This window comes from Hypanus sabinus, chromosome 11 (assembly GCF_030144855.1).
Source record: "Hypanus sabinus isolate sHypSab1 chromosome 11, sHypSab1.hap1, whole genome shotgun sequence".
Lineage (NCBI taxonomy): Eukaryota > Metazoa > Chordata > Chondrichthyes > Myliobatiformes > Dasyatidae > Hypanus > Hypanus sabinus.
The window spans coordinates 43,436,238-43,457,526 of record NC_082716.1 but is presented as its reverse complement, the minus strand read 5'-3'; the positions used below and the strand labels follow the sequence as shown (position 1 = coordinate 43,457,526).

At 42.8% G+C, this 21,289-nt stretch overlaps 1 protein-coding gene across 3 annotated transcripts in view; it reads right to left on the bottom strand.

The window, feature by feature from the left end:
* Positions 1-21,289, bottom strand: part of tut4 (terminal uridylyl transferase 4) — a 71,281-nt gene that overhangs the window by 10,138 nt on the left and 39,854 nt on the right. For all 3 annotated transcript variants that reach the window (XM_059984239.1, XM_059984238.1, XM_059984240.1), the window contains 6 exons: positions 20,818-20,875; positions 19,784-19,887; positions 19,528-19,617; positions 16,314-16,427; positions 9,218-9,295; positions 1,081-1,258 (listed from right to left, as the gene is read on the bottom strand). In XM_059984239.1, the coding sequence (XP_059840222.1) occupies positions 1,081-1,258; positions 9,218-9,295; positions 16,314-16,427; positions 19,528-19,617; positions 19,784-19,887; positions 20,818-20,875 (622 nt within the window). The remainder of the gene's footprint in view (positions 1-1,080; positions 1,259-9,217; positions 9,296-16,313; positions 16,428-19,527; positions 19,618-19,783; positions 19,888-20,817; positions 20,876-21,289) is intronic.

Sequence of the window (21,289 nt, the reverse complement as noted above, 5' to 3'; positions counted from 1 at the left end):
CAATGAACAATGTGACACTGCCTATATAATCAGCTGCTTATAGGCAAAATAGTTTTATCTATAGTGAACAGACAAGAAACTAAAAGCTTGTAGGAAACACCATAAATTTACTGATTATAATTCAAGACCAAAAATGGAAGATCACAGATGGCTTCATTACAATTATGCAAAAAATTATTATTTAAAAGGAAAAGGCAAATGTACATTTATTGCTCTGAAGAATTTCCAATGTTGGAGAGACTAAATGCAAAGGCAGAGAATAGAGGCCAGGCACTCATCCACAGGGAATGGGAAAATTAAGAGACAGATTACTTCAGAGAGCTTTCATATAATCAGCTGGTTTATGTTGAGCTCAAAGACAACTTTCCCTCTTTCTGGATAGTGAATAATTTGCAACATAATGCCAAGAAACACATTGTGCCAGAAGGAAAGCAAAACGTAGCAGCTTTAGCTCGGTCAAACATTCCCAGGTGCTTCAGAGGTCTATTATTAAAACAGCCTGGCATCAAGTCATACATTGGAGTAAATGGCCTAAAGTTTAATTGAGTCAAGATATTTTATGCAGATATGCAGGGACTTGAGTAATAAATGTTAGAATTGAAGACCTAATCAGATGAAGGAAGAATAATTAATACCAAAACAAATAAAACTGAGAATGTAGAATTAGATGAGTACAGACATTTTGGAGGGTTTTGGGCTACAGGAAATGGGCAAAGTAAGGTCATGGGAGGAAACTGAAAATAAAGTAACTAGTGCAACATAAATAATAGTACAGAGAAAGAAATAATTCAAACAATTGTCATAAATGAAGTATTATAGGGGAAAGGTAATGAACAGACAGCAAACATGCCAATGTTCAAATCTGGTCTACAAAGACAGTGATAATTTGATAAGATAAAAGGACAAGGCAAAAAAATTCAGCCTGCTTGTATGTTCTGTGCAAATAATAATTAAAACTGTTCTGTATTAATGTTCCATCTTTTGTCCTTATACAAAATATGAAAATCTGATGTTGTAATTAGTGACATACCAACAGAGGTAGATAAAAAGTAAATGGATAAATGCATTAAAAATCCATACCTTCTATTGCAATGCATTTTGACGTCCATTGCTTCTCAAATGTTGTTAGAAGTTTCTTCTGTCTAATGCTAATAACATATTCCTTGAAATCAAACTCTTCAGTGTAAAACCGCAGAAGACCTAACCAGAGCTCTCCCACTGATTCTTTGTTCTTCCCAAGTTCTGGCAGTCTTTTCTTCTATACCAAGTAAGAAGAATATTTTTTAAAAAATTCAACGCTTGAATGTATAGAATATTAAGATGTGAAACAAGGCAATTCAGCAAAGATCTGGATGTTGTTGATAGAAGCCGCAAGTTTTTTTAAAAAACGTCATCACATGCAAGACTTTTGCACGTGTCCCGAATTTATACAGCTGTAGTTGTCACAACATATTTCACTAAGTTCTAACACTGGATTCCAAGAAATCCAGTCTTTGCACTAATGAATTCAACTGACAAATTCTGTATCAACAAAATCTGGCCAAGACTGCAACTGTATTGATTTCAGAATTTTTGTTTAAGTCTTTCCAATTAAAATCATAAGTCAATTTTAAAATGTACCTACAAGTTGTTGTAACATCCAATTTATAATTTAATATATATATTTTAAAATTACATTTCTGATCCTTTTTAAATATTCCAAGGCATTCAGAAACATTAAACATTGCTGAAACTTACAAAAGTTGGCAAAGCTGTGTTTTATCAGTTGTGAAACCTGTTACAAGACTTCTTACTCTTACAGCTTAATATATCTCTTTAATAAACTCTCTGAGGTTCTCCACCATTCAGGCCTAATCTTTGGGGTCCTAAGAGTTTGAATCTGTGGATAGGTCTTCCTCATCTGCAATAAGTAAGTTCAAGTTCCAGATGACTACATTACCTGCAACTATTTTCCAATCTGTGATCTTCACAACTGATAATGGCTATTAGGTTTTAATTCAAAAGGAAAGGGTAGTTTTTGTTCATTTCTAGGAAAAGAATTGCCAACAACTTTAGCAGAGGAAGAATCAGTGATCGCAATAAGATCTCAGTAAGATCTGATCTCTGGTGAACATAGAAACAAAGAAAACCTACAGCACAATACAGGCCCTTCAGCCCACAATGCTGCGCCAAACATGTACTTACTTTAGAAATTGCATAGGCTTACCTATAGCCTTCTATTTTTCTAAGCTCCCTATTGTATCCACCTCCACCACCGTCGCCAGCACCCCATTCCATGCACTCAAGACTCTCTGCGTAAAAAAACTTAACCCTGACATCTCTTTTGTACCTACTTCTAAGCACCTTAAGACTGTGCCCTCTTGTGATAGCCATTTCAGCCCTGGGAAAAAGTCTCTGACTATCCACATGATCAATGCCTCTTATCATCTTATGCAGCTCTATCAGGTCACCTCTCGTTCTCTGTTGCTCCAAGGAGAGAAAAGGCCAAGTTCACTCAACCTATTCTCATTAGGCATGCTCGCCAATCCAGGCAACATGCTTGTAAATGTCAGCTGCACCCTTTCTAGTTTCTACATCCTTCTTGTAGTGAGGTGACCAGAAATGAGCACAGTACTCCAAATGGGGTCTAACCAGGGTCCTATATAGCTGTAAAATTACCTCTCGGCTCTTAAACTCAAACCCACGATTGATGAAGGCCAATGCAGCATTAGCCTTCTTAACCACAGAGTCAACCTGCGCAGCTGCTTTGAGTATCCTATGGACTTGGACCCCAAGATCCCCCTGATCCTCCACACTGCCAAGAGTCTTAACATTAATACTATATTCTGCCATCATATTTGACCTACCAAAATGAACCACTTCATATTTATCTGGGTTGAACTCCATCTGCCACTTCTCTGCCCAGTTTTGCATCCAATCGCTGTCCCGCTGCAACCTTTGACAGCCCTCCACACCATCCACAACACCGCCAACCTCTGTGTCATCAGCAATTTTACTAACCAATCCCTCCTCTTCCTCATCCAGGTCATTTATAAAAATCATGAAGGGAAGGGGTCCCAGAACAGATCCCCAAGGCCCACCACTGGCCACCAACCTCCATGCAGAATATGACCCGTCTACAACCACTCTTTTGCCTTCTGTGACTAAGCCAGTTCTGGATCCATAAAGCAAGGATCCCATGACTACTTGAATACTGATAGAAGTCTGAGAAAATGGCACAAAAATCCAAAGACAAAAGCTCAATATTTTCGATATAGGTACCTTTCCAAGGAACTGGAAGTTTTGAACAAACCTACTTCAACACTCCTCCTCCTCCCAGACAGAACAGAGGTAGAGTTCCCCTTGTCCTTACCTTCACCCTATGAACCTCCATATTCAGCATACCATCAATAAGATCTCTCCATCAGCCATGTTTTCTCATCCCTTCACTTTCTGTAGAGACCACTCCTCCTGTGACCCCCTGGTCTGCTCATCCCATCACACCCATCCCTCCCTTAACCCTGGCACTTTCCCCTGTCCTCTCAAGAGATGTAACACTTATCCTTACTCCTCCCTCCTCACTACCATCTAGAGACATAAGAAGTTCTTCCAGGCAAAGCAACGCTTCACACGCACTTCCTTCACCCTTGTTCACTGCATTTGATGCTCCTGATGTGGTCTCCTCTACATTGGTGAGACCAACGCCAGAATTGGCGATTGTTTCACTGAACACCGATGCTCAGTCTACAATGGCCATTTCAAGCTTCCAGCTGCCAACCATTTCGCCTCTCTCCCCATTCCCACACTGGCCTGTCCAGCCTTGGCTTTCTCTACTACCAGGATGGAGCACAACACAAACTGGAGGATCAAAAATTGTATTCCAGTTGGATAGTCTACAACTCAGTGATATAAATATTGAATTTTCCAATTTCAAGTACCCACCCAATTTTTTTCTCTCCCCCTCACCCTTCACCTCCTTCTCCAGATCCTCCCAATTGTGACCCCTTCACCTCCGTCCATTCACCAACTTCACACACATCCTTCCAACCCCGAATTTGATATCAACTATTCACCTCCCATCTGATTCTCCTGTCCCTTTTTCTCTAATGATTCACATTTTTACTGCCTTTACTTATCAGAATCAAGCACTGATGTCCAAGCAACTGTCTCCTATTGTTACACAACCCTGACCCCACCTTGTTTCATCTGTTGCTTTCTTCTTCCTCTCTGTCTGTGACTATCATTCATTTTCCACAGTCTTCCAACACCAACCTCGCTCATTTCACCTACCTGGGTTACCTGGCTATCGTCACACAGCTCTCCTCACTTTACTAATTACCTTAGACTCCTTTCTTGCCACTCCCCTTCTCTCCTCTCTATTGCCCATCTCCCCTCTCCATTCTCAGTCCTCATGCAGGGTTTCAGCCTGAAACATTGACAAATGTTTTCTTCCCACCGATCCTGCTCGACCACTGAGTTCTTCAAGCAGACTGTATGTTGTTCCAGATCTCAGCATCTGCAGTCTTTTGTGTCCTAAAGGAATTGAGCCTCTTTCTAAAGGACAACACTCTTATCACAAGAATTAGTCTGGTGAATTTCCTTCAGACCACCTTTTTTTTGTCAAGGGGACCAAAAGCCTTCTAGGTGTGGTTCACCAACACCTAATACAATTGTAACAAAACCTCCCAATAACTCACTCAAACCGCTTTGCCATAAGGAAGTTTTTGTCTTCTTAACTACTTGATGAACTACTTCCTAAACATTTGTGAATCTTGCACTGGGATATCTAATCACTTTGAATGTCATTCATTTGAAGAATGAGAATAAACCACCTTTTAATTCCTCTTACCAAAGTGCATGATCTCGCTGTAAACTCCACTGAAAGGGTGAGATTGTGGCGACCCATTTCCTGGCACATCCGAACCTGCTCACAATTAGATAGCCTACGGGGGTTTGCGAGCACAGAGCTTTGGAGCCTCTGCGCCACGGAGGGCAGGTTGAGGGAGGCTTAAAAGTGAGGCTGAGGATTTCGAATAAAGTTTTTCCTTCGACTGCAGTTACCGACTCCGTGTCGTAATTTTAGCGCTGCGCGTAGCACACCGCTACAATTGGTGACCCCGACGGTCCAAACGATTTTTGGACCAGAAATGACCGACGCCGCCTCTGTTCATGCGGTTTCGTTGAAACTGCCGGGTTTCTGGACACAGCGACCGAACCTATGGTTCCAGCAAGCCGAAGCCCAATTCCACGTTCGCCAGATCACCTCAGAAGACACCCGCTACTACTACGTGGTGAGCTCCCTCGACCAGGACACAGCGGCCCAGGTCGCGGAGTTCGTACAGTCGCCCCCGGCAGACGGCAAGTACACGGAATTCAAAGCCCTGCTCCTCAGGACTTTCGGACTCTCACGGCGCGAGCGGGCTGCCCGTTTACTGCACCTGGATGGCTTGGGCGACAGACCTCCATAGGCTTTAATGAATGAGATGTTGTCTCTGGCCGACGGACACACACCCTGCCTCATGTTTGAGCAGGCATCCTGGAGCAGCTGCCCGAGGACATACGCCTGCTGCTGTCCAACGCGGATTTCAGTGACCCCCGGAAGGTGGCAGCCCGGGTGGACTTGCTGTGGAACGCCAAAAAGGTGAGCAGGGCGTCCATCGCACAGATCTCCCAGCCACGCTCCCAGCAGCAAACCAGTCCAGGCCCGGCCGCAGAGCCCGCCAACCCCCAGCCCAAGGAACACTGGTGCTTCTACCACCAGCGGTGGGGCGCAGAAGCCCGCCGTTGTCACCCGCCCTGCAAGTTCCCGGGAAACGCCAGGGCCAGCCGCCGCTGATGGCTATGGCGGCTGGCCATCGGGATAGCCTCCTGTATGTGTGGGATAGAAGGTCGGGACGCCGGTTTTTGGTCGATACTGTTGCCGAGATCAGCGTTTTACCTCCGACGAGTTACGACACCCGCAGGGCACTGGGTCCCCCCCGAGGGCTGTGAACAGCAGCACAGTAAGGACGTATGGCACCCGTCAGGTGCAGCTACAGTTCGGCTCCAGCCAGTTCACGTGGGACTTTACACTGGCCGCCGTAGCCCAACCGCTTCTGGGTGCGGATTTTTTGCGGGCTCACAGCCTACTGGTCGACCTGCCCAGGAAGAGACTGGTACACGCCGAGACCTTTCAGACGTTCTCCCTGGGTGCAGCCCAGTTGCCAGCCCCTCACCTCGGCTCCATCACGCTGTCCGACAACGACTTCACCAGGGTCCTGGCGGATTTCCCATCGGTTCTGGCACCGCAGTTCACAGCGGCCATGCCCCGACACGGCGTACAGCACCACATCCCGAACCAGGGACCACCCCTCCACGCCCGCGCTCAGCGGCTTCCCCCGGACAAGCTCCGACTGGCGAAGGAGGAGTTCCAGAGGATGGAGGAATTGGGGATCATCCGGTGGTCCGACAGCCCATGGGCCTCCCCCCTGCACATGGTGCCCAAAGCGACGGGAGGCTGGAGACCGTGCGGCGACTACTGCAGGCTGAACGAGGCTACCACACCGGACCGCTACCCTGTGCCGCACATTCAGGACTTTGCAGCAAACCTGCACGGCGCACAGATCTTCTCCAAGGTAGACCTCGTCCGAGGGTACCATCAAATCCCGATGCATCCTGACGACGTCCCCAAAACGGCTCTCATCACCCCGTTTGGCCTTTTTGAGTTCCTCCGCATGCCGTTCGGCCTGAAGAATGCTGCACAGACGTTCCAGCGGTTAATGGACGCGGTGGGGCGGGACATGGACATCTATTTGGATGACATCCTCATAGCCAGCAGCAGTCGTCAGGAGCATATGTCCCACCTCCGTCAACTCTGCGCCCGACTGAGTGAGTACGGTCTTACAATCAACCCCGCCAAATGCCAGTTTGGACTCGATACCATTGACTTCCTGGGCCACAGGATTACTAAAGACGGGGCAACCCCTCTGCCCGCTAAGGTAGATGCGGTCCGCCACTTCCCCCGACCCACCACGATCAAAGGCTTTCAGGAATTCGTAGATATGTCAATTTCTACCACCGCTTCCTCCCTTCAGCTGCCCGGATCATGCGCCCCCTGTTCGCCCTGATGTCGGGTCCAAGCAAGGACATTACCTGGGACGAGGAGTCCGCCGCCGCTTTCGTTCAAACGAAGGAAGCTTTGGCGAACGCCACAATGCTAGTACATCCCAGAATGGACGCCCCTTCTGCCCTCACAGTGGACGTATCTAACACGGCAGTCGGTGGGGTGCTGGAGCAACTCATCGCAGGTCGCTGGCAACTCCTGGCATTTTTCAGCAAACACCTGCGGCCACCCGAGCTCAAGTATAGTGCTTTCGACCGGGAACTGTTGGCGCTCTACCTGGCAATCCGGCATTTCAGGTACTTCCTAGAAGGTCGGCCCTTCACCGCGTTCACGGACCACAAACCGCTTACCTTTGCGTTTACGAAAGCGTCCGACCCCTGGTCGTCCCGCCAGCAATGCCACCTGTCCTACATCTCTGAATACACGACGGATGTCCGGCACGTCTCGGGTAAGGACAATGTCGTGGCGGATGCGCTCTCTCGCCCTACCGTTCATGCCCTTTCCCAAGGGGTAGACTTTGAGGCACTGGCAGAGGCGCAGCAGGCGGATGAGGAGATTCCGAGTTACAGAACCACAGTCTCCGGTTTGCAGCTCCAGGACCTCCCCGTAGGCCCGGGTGAGAGGACCCTACTCTGTGACGTCGCCACCGGCCAGCCCCGTCCCGTCGTCCCGACAGCCTGGCGGCGCCGTGTTTTCCACTCCATTCATAACTTGGCGCATCCCTCCATCCGGACAACTGTCCGGATGGTTTCCAGCAGGTTCATTTGGCACGGACTCCACAAACAGGTCAGTGAATGGGCCAAAACGTGCATGCACTGCCAGACGGCCAAGGTGCAGCGCCAAAGCCCCACCGCAGCAGTTCCATCCCGCCCACCGGCATTTCGACCACATTCATGTGGATATTGTGGGCCCCCTGCCAGTGTCGCGCGGAGCCCGAATCTTGCGCCCGAGCCCTGATCACCACCTGGATATCTCGCTTTGGTGTACCGGCCCACATTACCTCTGACAGAGGCGCCCAGTTCACCTCCAGCCTGTGGTCAGCTATGGCCAGCCTTTTGGGGACTCAGCTGCACTACACAACTGCCTACCACCCACAGTCGAACGGGCTAGTGGAGCGTTTCCACCATCACCTGAAGTTGGCCCTCATGGCCCGCCTGTGAGGAGCCAACTGGGCGGACGAGCTTCCCTGGGTCCTACTCGGCATCTGCACAGCGCCCAAGGACGACCTGCACGCCTCGTCGGCCGAGTTGGTATACGGCGCGCCCCTGGGGAGTTCCTACCAGCCCCACGGGGGTAAGAGGAAGATCCCGCAGCAGTCCTGGGCAGACTACGCGAGAAGCTCGGTAACCTGGCCCCCATACCCACTTCACAGCACGGGCGGAACCCGACCTGCGTACCCAAAGACCTGCAGAACTGTAAGTTTGTGTTTGTACGAAGGGGCGGGCATCGGCCACCGCTGCAGCGGCCATACGAGGGGCCGTTTATGGTGCTCCGGAACAACGGGTCCACGTTCGTGCTGGACGTTGGGGGGACAGAGGAGGTTTTCACGGTGGACCGCCTCAAACCGGCCGAGTTTCCGGCACCTCGGCGCAGAGGCTGACCTCCCAAGCAGGTTCTGGCCCAGACTGTGGACATTGGGGGGGGTGTATCGCCGGTTCTGGGGGGAGGGGGTTTATGTGGCGACCCATTTCCTGGCACATCCGAACCGGCTCACAATTAGATAGCCTACGGGGGTTTGCGAGCACAGAGCTTTGGAGCCACTGCGCCACGGGGGGCAGGTTGAGGGAGGCTTAAAAGTGAGGCTGAGGATTTCGAATAAAGTTTTTCCTTCGACTACAGTTACCGACTCCGTGTCGTAAGTTTAGCGCTGCATGTAGCACACTGCTACAAGATAATACGTTTTACTTTATCCACAGAAAAATGTTACAAGAACAACTAGAGTGTTGGAAACAGAACCCAGGGGCATAAAAATGTTATGAGGGAAAGATAAAATAGATAGTTTTTCAGAATCATAACTTGGCAAATGACTATTCTCTGTACTTATAAAAGTATTATTCATCTAAAAAAATTCCCATAATGGAGGTACATTATCTTTAAGCTAAGTTGTACACAGATATTTTAAAATTAAATGATTACCAGTTCTTCAATATCGTCAAAGAAGAAGGCATTCCATCCATCTACCATTCTCTGTGGCATTTCTTTTCCATCAAAGATCTATAATATACATAAGAAATTGACTTTTATGTTCAAGTTAGAAGAAAAAAGTACAGAACAATGGCAGCCCCAGTGGATTGGATTGGATGATAAACATAAGATATCTGGCATATCTCATGTATTCATTAATTTCTTCAGTAATACCCATTTGTTACAGAAAAAATTACAGACATTAGTGAGACTGTCTGCTGGTTGGTTGTTCTTTTGTATTCCTGTTTGCTATTACTGCATGCTAAAATATGTATTCTTCACAAACAGTAGCACGACTAGAGTGGAAGTCAAACAGATTCCAACTCTCAAGCAGCTCTCACATACACATAGAACCAAACTGTACACTGCTCTGGAGGAGTGGCAGAGTGAACACTCCTTTACCACCCTTAATTTTTTCCTCTTCGTCTTTCATTATCACAGCATAGATGTTTAATCAAATTAAGGTAAAAGAATAGTCTGTAACTGTCAATTTCATTTGCAAGAAACAAATGAGTATATATCAATGCAGGTGGAAAGCTTTCAATCAAGATAACTAAAAGATCAGAAAACCTTATATTAGGAATAAAGCTGGGAAAATCTCAAATCCCATGAAAATGTATTTTATTTTACAAATCATTTTCTAGGTCCAGATAATGGAACAGTCTGCTTGGATATTTGTATCATGGCAGGGCTCTACTGTAGAAGAGAAAGATCCAGGGGTACATATCTTAATCAGATTAAAGTAATAGAATTGCTTGTAATTGTTAAATTTACTTTAAAGAACCAAATGGATAACTGCATAATATTTGAAATATTATGAAGAGAAGCCTGCAACTTCTCCAATTTGTTCCCGATTCAATTACCATTAAATTTGCTGAACTGAGGCTAACGTCACTAAACTAAAATCTTTGTGCCTAAGAAGAATAATGTGGACTGCCTTAATGACTATTACCCAGTAGCACTCACATCAAAAGTGATGAAATACTTTGAGAGGTTGGTTATGACTAGACTGAACTCCTGCCTCAGCAAGGACCTGGACCCATTGCAATTTGCCTATTGTAGGTCAACACCAGATGCAATCTCAATGGCTCTCCACATGGCTTTAGACCACCTGGACAACACAAACACCTACATCAGGATGCTGTTCCCCACAATCCTGATACAGAAGTTGCAGGACCTGGGTCTCTGCACTTCCCTCTGCAATTGGATCCTCAACTTCCTAACTGGAAGACCACAGTCTGTGCGGATAACATATCCTCCTCGCTGACGATCAACAGTGGCGTACCTCAGGGGTGCGTGCTTAGCTCACTGCCCCACTCTCTATGTACACATGACTGCATGGTTAGGCAGAGCTCCAATACCATCTATAAATTTGCTGATGAATTAACCATTGTTGGTAGAATCTCAGGTGGTGACGAGAGGGGGTGACAAGAGAGTGAGATATGCCAACTACTGGAGTAGTGCTGCAGCAACAAGCCGGCACTCAACGTCACTAAGACGAAAGAGCTGATAGTGGACTTCAGGAAGGGTAAGATGAAGGAACGCATACCAATCCTCATTGAGGGATCAGAAGTGGAGAGAGTGAGCAGTTTCAAGCTCCTGGATGTCAAGATCTCTGAGGATCTAACCTGGTCCCAACATATCGATGTAGTTATAAAGAAGGCAAGACAATGGCTATACTTTACTAGGAGTTTGAAGAGATTTGGCACGTCAACAAATACACTCAAAAACTTCTCTGGTTGTACTGTGGAGAGCATTCTGACAGGCAGCATCACTGTTTGGTATGGAGGGGCTACTGCACAGGACCGAAAGAAGCTGTAGACGGTTGTAAGTCTAGTCAGTTCCATCTTGGGTATTAGTACAAAGTACCCAGGATATCTTGAGGGAGCAGTGCCTCAGAAAGGCAGTGTCCATTATTAAGGACTTCCAGGGAGGTACAGAAGCCTGAAGGCACACACTCAGCAATTCAGGAACAGCTTTTTCCCTTCTGCCATCCGATACCTAAATGGACATTGAATCTTTGGACACTACCTCACTTTTTAAAAAATATATGTATTTCTGTTTTTCCATGTTTTAAAATATCTATTCAATATACATATACCGTAATTGTTTTACCTAGTCATTATTATTATATTATTATTATTTTTTTATTTTATTATTTTTTTCTCTGCTAGATTATGTATTGCGTTGAACTGCTGCTGCTAAGTTAACAAATTTCATGTCACGTGCCAGTGATAACAAACCTGATTCTGACTCTGAAATGAATGCTTCCTAATTACTTTCATTTACCAGTTTAATGCATTACTAAGGGCGAGTGGAAGACATCTCTCTATAACAATCCAATTTTGTGGAGAAACCTAATGGGGTACAATTCCCCATTACAAACAGATACATTATTCTCTGCATACAATAGGAAAAGGTAAATCCCACTGGAATTTCTACTTGATCTAAAAACAAAAGCCAGCACAACAGAGTAGCAGTTAGCGTGCTGCTTTACAGTGCCAGCTATATTCAGGTCCAATTCCACCATTATCTATAAGGAGTTTGTACATTTTCTCCATGACCTCCAGGTGCTCCGGTTTCCTCCCACAAGTTAGGGCTAGTAAATCGTGGGTGTACTACGTTAGCACAAGAAGCACAGTGACATTTGTAGGCTGCCTCTAGCACATGTTGAAAATAAAGCTAGTTTGATCTTCTTTAAAAAGAATTTCACATAAAAATTCTATCTGTGTTGAACAGAATTCAATGTTCAACTAAAATTTGTGAATGAAGTCCAAAGAACTGAGTTTGTTGTAGTCATTCTGAAGTATTCCAGTAGTCCAGACAAATAGAGAGTGCACCACTTGAGAACAGTTTAAAAACAAATTACAAATAAAATGATGGCAAAAAGAAAGCACAATTGATTTGATTTGATCTGGGGCAGAACAAATGTGGATAAATTCAAGTATGTAATTTAAATGAGGAAATATTAGAAAGTAAAGACAGAAATCAACATATATAATGGTTAAGACACCTGGCTGATAGTTGATCAAAAGTATTATGTGAACCATGTCGGAGGGAAGAAAACAAAAGTAGATTTAAGGTCATTTCCATTCTGTATGACTCTATAACAAGTAGCAGTTATTGTACTTTGGTAAGTTAAACCAGGGCTGTACTTACACAGTGAATAGTCGGGCCCTTATTGTAGAACAGAAAGATCAAGGGCTACAAATACATCATTTCCTGTTAGTAGGTAGGGTTGTAAAGGCAGCATTTGGCATGCTCACTGTCATCAGTCAGTGGTTGAGTTGGGAGGTTGGTAAGACCACACCTGGAGTATTGTATGCAATTTTGATGGCCAAGTTATAGGAAGGGTGTCATTTAGCTAGAGAAAGTGCAGAAAAGATTCATAAGGATGCTATTAGTACTGGAGTCTCAAGTTACAAGGAGAAACTGAATGGGATTTGGCACTGATGAGTTGGACAAAGGGCCTGTTTCTGTGCTACATAACTCTGCTGAAGTGCCAATAAATGCTATGATCAGTGTTGTAGTCCTTACTGGATAGATATTGTTTAAAATTTGTTGGACAAGATTAATAACCATAAGAGAGGGGGAGGAAGGAAAAGGAGAACAACATTCAAAGTATTTTGCTTTGTTAATTGCCAGTATTTCAACATAAAATCATTACTAAACTGAGATCCCTAAACTACGTCTGATTACAGGAATAACATTATTACACCAATACTTCTGATGTCTCAAGAACTCATACTTAAAAGAAGAATGACAGGGCTAAGATGAGTGGGAATACAGATGATTGGGTAAGTTTTAAGGAACAGCAGATCTTAACTAAAAAAGCAATACGGAGAGAAAAAATCAGGTATGAGCTCAGTCTAGCCAGGAATATAAAAGGGGATAGCAAAAGCTTTTTTAGCTATGTGAAGAGAAAGAAGATAGTTAAGAACAATGTTGGCCCCTTGAAGAATGAATTGGGAGAAATTGTTATGGGAAACAGGGAAATGGCAACAGAATTTAATGCATACTTTAGATCTGTCTTCACCAGGGAGGACACAAGCAATCTCCCAGATGTATGGATGGGCCAGGGTCATAAGATATCAGAGGAATTGAGACAGATTGACATTAGGAAAGAAACTGTGATGAGTAGACTGGTAGGACTGAAGGCTAATAAATCCCCGGGTCCAGATGGTCTGCATCCGAGGGTTCTAAAAGAGGTGGCTCAGGAAATTGCGGATGCATTGGTAATCATTTTCCAATGTTCCTTAGATTCAGGATCAGTTCCTGAAGATTGGAGAGTGGCTAATGTTGTCCCACTTTTCAAAAAGGGAGGGAAGGAGAAAACGGAGAACTATCGCCCTGTTAGCCTAACGTCAGTCGTGGGGAAGATGCTTGAGTCCATTATTAAGGACGAAATAGTGGCACATCTAGATGGCAGAAATAGGATTAGGCCGAGCCAGCATGGATTTACCAAGGGCAAATCATGCTTGACTAATCTGTTGGAGTTTTTTGAGGGTGTAACAAGGATGTTAGACGAGGGTAAGCCAGTGGATGTTGTGTACCTAGATTTTCAGAAGGCATTCGATAAGGTGCCACATAGGAGATTGGTGAGTAAAATCAGAGCTCATGGCATTGGGGGCAGGGTTTCAACATGGATAGAAAACTGGTTGGCAGATAGAAAGCAAAGGGTAGCAGTGAATGGGTGTTTCTCAGACTGGCTGGAGGTGACTAGTGGGGTACCACAGGGCTCTGTATTGGGACCACAGCTCTTTACGATTTATGTCAATGATTTAGATGAGGGCATTGAAAACTATATCAGTAAGTTTGCTGACGATACTAAACTGGGTGGCAGTGTGACATGCGAAGAGGACGTTAGGAGAATACAGGGAGACTTGGATAGGCTGAGTGAGTGGGCAGATACTTGGCAGATGTCATTCAATGTGAATAAATGTGAAGTTATCCACTTTGGAAGCAGGAACAAGAGGGCAGAGTATTGTCTGAACGGTGTCGAGTTAGGTAAGGGAGAAATGCAAAGAGACCTAGGAGTCCTAGTTCACCAGTCAATGAAGGTGAATGAGCAAGTGCAACAGGCAGTGAAGAGGGCAAATGGAATGTTGGCCTTTGTTACAAGGGGAATTGAATACAAGAGCAAGGATGTCCTTTTGCATTTGTACAGGGCCCTGGTGAGACCACACCTGGAATATTGTGTACAGTTTTGGTCTCCAGGTTTAAGGAAGGACATTCTGGCAATTGAAGAAGTGCAGCGTAGATTCACTAGGTTGATTCCTGGGATGGCAGGGCTGTCTTACGCAGAGAGATTTAAGAGATTGGGCTTGTACACGCTGGAATTGAGGAGATTGAGAGGGGATCTGATTGAAACGTTTAAGATAATTAAAGGATTTGATAGGATTGAGGCAGGAAATATGTTCCAGATGTTGGGAGAGTCCAGTACCAGAGGGCATGGATTGAGAATAAGAGGTCAGTTATTTAAAACAGAGTTGAGGAAGAGCTTCTTCTCCCAGAGAGTTGTGGAGGTGTGGAATGCACTGCCTCGGAAGACGGTGGAGGCCAATTCTCTGGATGCTTTCAAGAAGAAGCTGGATAGATATCTGATGGATAGGGGAATCAAGGGATATGGGGACAAGGCAGGGACTGGGTATTGATAGTGAATGATCAGCCATGATCTCAGAATGGCGGTGCAGACTCGAGGGGCCGAATGGTCTACTTCTGCGTCTATTGTCTATTAACCTTATTTATTTTATCTCTATGATGTTCTTTTGCAATATCTTCTGAAAACACAGTTCCTATGTTTATGCAAGATAGTTCCTATTAGTTCCTCACTTTCAACACATTTCACCATCCATTCTCTATAAGTTGTTAGTCTATTGATCCAAATTTTCTTCTAATTGAATACTGGGGCAACTGGGTTACAAGTAAACCGAATTAAGAGAAATCCAATTTTATGTAATTCTCCTATGCGGTTTTTAAAGCATTATTCAAGTAATAATAATATATTCCATGGTGTTCCTTAATAGACAGAAACAGTATGTATCCCATTTGTTTACTTATGGGTGGCAGTAGGGTGAATAATGAAATGAAATAATTACAGCAAGTGATTGAAAAGTGATAAAATATAAGCTACTATTGAAAATGGAGTATAAAGTATGCGACAGAAGCAAAAGTTTTGTTTTAGATTTTCACCAAAGGGGAAGTAAAGAATGTGATGGCTTCTCACCAGTGACTAAGAATGGTGTACATTATGGCCATTTGTCTGGAGACCCAAACAGCTAAGTCAGTGGTCCCCAACCACCAGTCGCGGCTCGATGGTTGACAACCAGTGAGCTAAGTGATAAAAAATATCAAATAATTAAAACCACTGGAATGGCATAGCAGAGAGTCACAATGCGTTTGTTTCCAGAATTGCTAAAACTTGCATGTACGTAAATATCATTTCCTATAATTAATGAAGCATTAAAAAAACGTAAGCACTGCACTTCTGTTTTCATATAGAACTGTACACCTTAGAAAACAACCCTTCAGTTCAGTCCATCCATGCCGAATGCCAATCTATACTAGTCCCAATTGTCTACGTTGACTGTATATATCTACTCCTTCCTCATTCCTGTCCCTGTCTGAATGTCTTTTCAAAGTTGTAATTATAACTGCCTCTGGCAGCACATGAGAAAGACTCCTCCCCTAGATATCCTTTAAAGTTCTCCCCTATCAGCCTACACTAATATCTTCTAGTTTTACTGGAGGAAGAAGACACTGATTATCTACCGTATCTGTGCTTCTCATAATTTTAAAAACCACTGTAAGGTCATACATCAGTCTTCTATGTTCTAGTGTGAATAAACCCAGCCAATCTGATATGTAAAGCTCTCCATTTCAGGCAACATCCTGGTAAATTTGTTCTGCACTCTTTCTAATACTCCTACATGATTTTTGTAGTGTGGATTACCATGTATATACATTCACCAGATATGTGAACCATCTACTGGTAGAGGGATTCAGTGAGAGAGGCCCTCAAACATACAACAGGAATATTAAAACTTACTTCTTGGAGAACAGGGATAACAGGTGGCTTTCTTTGCTGTAGAAAGTAGAGCACCATAAGGACGTAGGCATAAGAGGACAGGCTTCCTCTAGAGGCATCACCAATATCACAACGCTATAAAAAGTGAATTATTCAGTTAGAATAAATCCTGAGATAAACTAACATTGATAACATTGGCTTCACAAACTAAGTTCAGCTTGCTATTTTTGTTACCAGTGATGGACATTCCACTGAGATGTACAGGACAGACATTCCTATTAACAAGAACATTCCCCTGCTCAGTCTGGCCTATTCTCCAACCCCCTTTCCACTCATCAGGTCGCAGATACAGCATTTCCACTATTATTAGGGGCTTCATCTTAAAAACAACATAATCTCTACTTAGATCAGTGAATTACCAAGCTGTCTTTTGGTTGCTTTTACAACAACTACTTACAGTGTAACATGTTCTGTAAATAAACAGAACTACTGATAACAGACACAAGAAGGAAGTGCACCACTGGTTTCCCTGAGTCATGGTATATTTATTATCAAAGTATGTATACAGAATACAATTCTGACATTCAACCTCCTGTAGGCAGCCGCAAAATAAAAAAACATTCAAGAAAACATCAAACACCCAATGCGCAAAAAAACCCAAACTGCATAAACAACATAAAGTGAGCGAACATCAAACCATCAGTCTAGTAGTATTCAGTTCAGCACTGTGCCACTAGCCCACTGCAGGTTGCAGAACCTTTCTTTCCCAAAGCACCCCAGTCTGCAATGATGACCTCAATCAAACTGCTCAAAAAGAACAAAAACAGTAACCAGAATCTAGAAACAAATGCAACATGAACTTCAAAGTCCCCCAAAATGAGTCCACATCCTTGGCGAATAACCCTTGCAACATGGATCCCAAGACTCCTGCACCTTCTTCTGACAATGGCCAGCAAGAGGGAGAGGAAGACCAGTCAAATGCAAGCAGATGGTGCCGAACACCCACCCATCCTTGTCAACTTCAACTTTGCTTGATGCCTCAACTGGAGAGAGGCAACAGAATTGATCATGGGCTCGCGTATCATCTCCAGGCTTCCAGACCGTACACTCTGCTCCAAACCTCACCAACCTCCAAAGTGCCAGATTGCTCTATCGGTCTAAAAATACACTGTCAAAATGTAAGTCACTGCTCCAATTGCAAGCAGCTTAGTAGTATAATCATATCTGAATGAAGAAATGATAAAAGAAGTAGTTTAGTGAACTGTCTGCAGGACATTGTCATTGGCCTGATGTTCACTGGGGGCATTTTGAGTGACATAACCCCCAAAATACATAAGATACAATGGTTCCACTGCATGAAAATTTTGAAATACAGCTTCTTTCCCCTTACCTATACTCTTATTGAGCAATGATAATGTGAAATGTGTAAACAAACCCATATCCTAACATTATCAGTGTGTCTTGCAAATAATGTACTGAAATGATATACTCTAACACTGTTACATCAATACTGGAAGATTAATGACAATACCAGTCAGTAGCTGTTACACATTTACCCATTTTTTTGTTCCATGAATAAGGTTTCTAAATAAGTTTAATGAAGAGTCTAAGTACAAAAAGAAGTGTTTACTTAAAGAGAATTTCCATAGCCAAAACATTTATTTTCCCATTTACTAACCAAATTAAAGAGATATGACTGCTATCAAACTGTTAGAGAAGCAACAAAAATATTTGTTTCTGTTGTAATCACTCATAATTTGTATAAGGTCTCATCTCCTCCTAAGCTAGGGCTCATTAAAATGACTAAGGGTAATTAATCTATCCAAGGCTGAAGATACTTGCTGAGTTTTATTATCAGCCAAATTGGTAATTTCTCTGATTATGAATTTGTTAAGAAGATACCAATATTTGGAAACCCATGCACCCAGACTCGCTCACATAAGAATCTAGAAATCATTATATGATTATATATTATTTGAACTGTGCTTGCAATTTCAATTATCAGTTAATATTTTTTAATTGGTGAATAGGATGAACAGACATATAGCATTGAGAAAATTATATCTTTTACAGTAATTATAGAATTATATTAATATTCAACACGTTACAGATTAAGTTTTTTGCAAAACTACATTAAAATATGTTTCTGGTAATCAGTGATGAAAACTGTATTTTTCACTTTAATTTTTTATCCTTCATGTCATATAACTGAATGTCAAGACATGGTTCTAGATGTCTGGAAGTGTGTAAGATACTAAAACAAAAGGCATATTACTGGCACAATGCACCAGATTCTTTAATACAGTGTCTCTGATAATCGTCTCTTCAACCATTTGGAAATCCCAATGGTTTGGCACCTACCTCACCTGGCGATTTTGCAATTTCTACTCAGCTGTGCCACAGTTCTTGTGATCTTTTCCACTTACTGGGACTCACTTCCCACACTCCCTTTCCATACCCCAGGGTCCATTTCACCCGTTCTTGTGGTCCTGTTCATTATTGAGTTCCTGGTTCCTGCAATTCCTTTCCACCCAGTGGGACCTCGATTCTTGTGTTCCTGTCCACTCAATGGATTTGCTTTCTGATTCTAAAAATCTCCGGTTTCACTGCTGTTTGTTCACTGTCATGAGCACCAGTTCCTGCATTTCCTTTAAACTTCTTTTGTCTGTGCTCCCTTAAAACACACTTGGTTCTAATTCTTACACTTCCATTAAAATTACTAGAATTGCTGAAATGTTACTGTATGATAGCTTTCAAAGAAAGTGAACTAAAAGTGTGCTGGAGTATTAAGAAATATTACTTTTGGTCTAGAACAGGGGTTCCCAAACCAGGGTCTATGGACCCCTCAGGTAATGGTCTGGTCCATGGCATAAAAAAGGTTGGGAGTCCCTGATCTAGAAAGTCTGCTAGTCTGGCACATCAAAATCCAGAGAAATTCAGACTAACAGAGTATCACTGTACTTCGACAATGCAAAACTTCCATTCAGAACTTTCCTCAGAAACAGTGAATATTAGTTATTTTCAGTGTGAAATATGGGTGCAAGCCTGGGTGTAATGCTGCAATTCAGATTCAAGAAACCCTCACATGCAAGTAGCATTTTTCTATTTTTTGTTCTAATTTAAATAAAAACACAAAACCCTAAAATGAGTAAGCCAATGTATGTAGGAAATATAATACAGAGGATTAATCTATGATAAAGACTAATAAACTGTAACTTCTAACTGGTACATTTACCTTGGCAAACACCTTCATTGTGTATCCCAAATATTTTACTCTAGGATCTATGGCAGCATATGTAGCCAGCATCCTTGTGTTATGTTGTGCCTGCAGAAAGCAGAGTTATCACTTAAAAAAAGCCTCAAGACAGATAAACTTAATCATCCTTGTAATAATTTTTAATGATAAATTATTAAGCAAATAAGGATTCAAATTATATATTATACATAGAATAAATTCAAATATATGTAGGAAAATATCTAGAATTCCTTACCAAAGTATTGTACAAGCTGATATCTCCCTCCAACCCACTTTGTCGGTGTTCAAATTTTACAATAGGCACTTTGGCTGTTGTTATAGGCAAGATGTTTCTCAAACCTATCAAAATAGGTACAGTGATTTCTGAACAAAATTTGTCAAAATCTTGTTATAATTTAACTGCTTAAGATTGATCTAATTAAACTTTTGGACAGACTTCCAAAAACTAAAGATAATTGTCAACCTTTCCTTGGCTGTACTGTTTCTTCCAGCATAAGCCTCGGCTTCCACTGGGAGCCTGGCTTCCCACATTGAGTCAGCATGTTTCAATGAAGAAGTCAGAATATGCAGCCAGCTACACAAACTGGATGGCTTTGATAGTCAATGAGGCCTTGCTACACAGGCCACTATCAAAGCAGTCACTCTCATTCAAAGAATATGAATGTCTTTTATACTACCCACAAGTGTTTAAATTCAAACAACCCATTATAAATAAAAACCATTTTTGCAAAATGCAAACAATTCTGAAAAACATTAGGAGTTTATAAAGATAGAAAAATATACATATATATTTTATGTATATGTATATACATATACATATACATAAAAAACAATGAGAAGCAATTAAATGAAATCTGATAAAAAGCCTAGCATGCATTCCTCTTAGCAGCTCGTTTCTCCCATTCACTTTAGTGGGGTCTGCTATTGTACTCAGTGCAACCTGGTGCAAGCTCAGCAGGCAGATTTTCCAACCAGATATCTGGGAAAGCTATGAGAATCTACTGCACCAGTAGACTCCAGGAAGATTTTGCCAGTGTAGTACTACAATCTGGAACAAGCTTATCTGCCAGAAAATCCTAGTAGATTTTGTAGAACTGTCCCAATGTTAAATAACACAGGTTAAACAATAATAAACCAAAAGCTGAAATGCACCAGGCAAATACAAATATGCGAATAATATGTACTAACAAGATTACTCATGCCATAATTAAAAATTATAATGATTATTTGTTCAAATCTTGATGTTCTCATCAGAAAAAATTCACATACCTGGATGCTTTTTAAGAACTTTTGCCAGACCTTCTATTATTTCTTTACAATTGAGTTTCTGGAAGAAATCAAACCAGATTTAGAACATAACACTAGTGCACTACATTCCAAAACTATGAGACCCTGTGCACATAGCTTGCTAGTACCAGATTCTGTTAGTTGGGCTAATGCAGAAGGTATAGCCAGGTGTAGAAGGATTACTTGGGAAATAATATCAACACCTGTTAGACAGATTTTCATGCAACCCTTAATTAAACAGAATAGATATATGTGTGGCAAAGTAGAATGTCTATTTTGAAGGGAGGTGCAAAGAGGGGATAGTAATAGCTGAGCTACCAGCTGAGACCCATGGACAAGGACATAAATAAGAAAAAGTTAGAGGAATATGGGCCAAATACAAGCAAATGGAACTAGCTTGGCTGGCATATGTAAGCTTAGCCGAAAGGCCTGCTTCCATGCTGTATGATTCTAC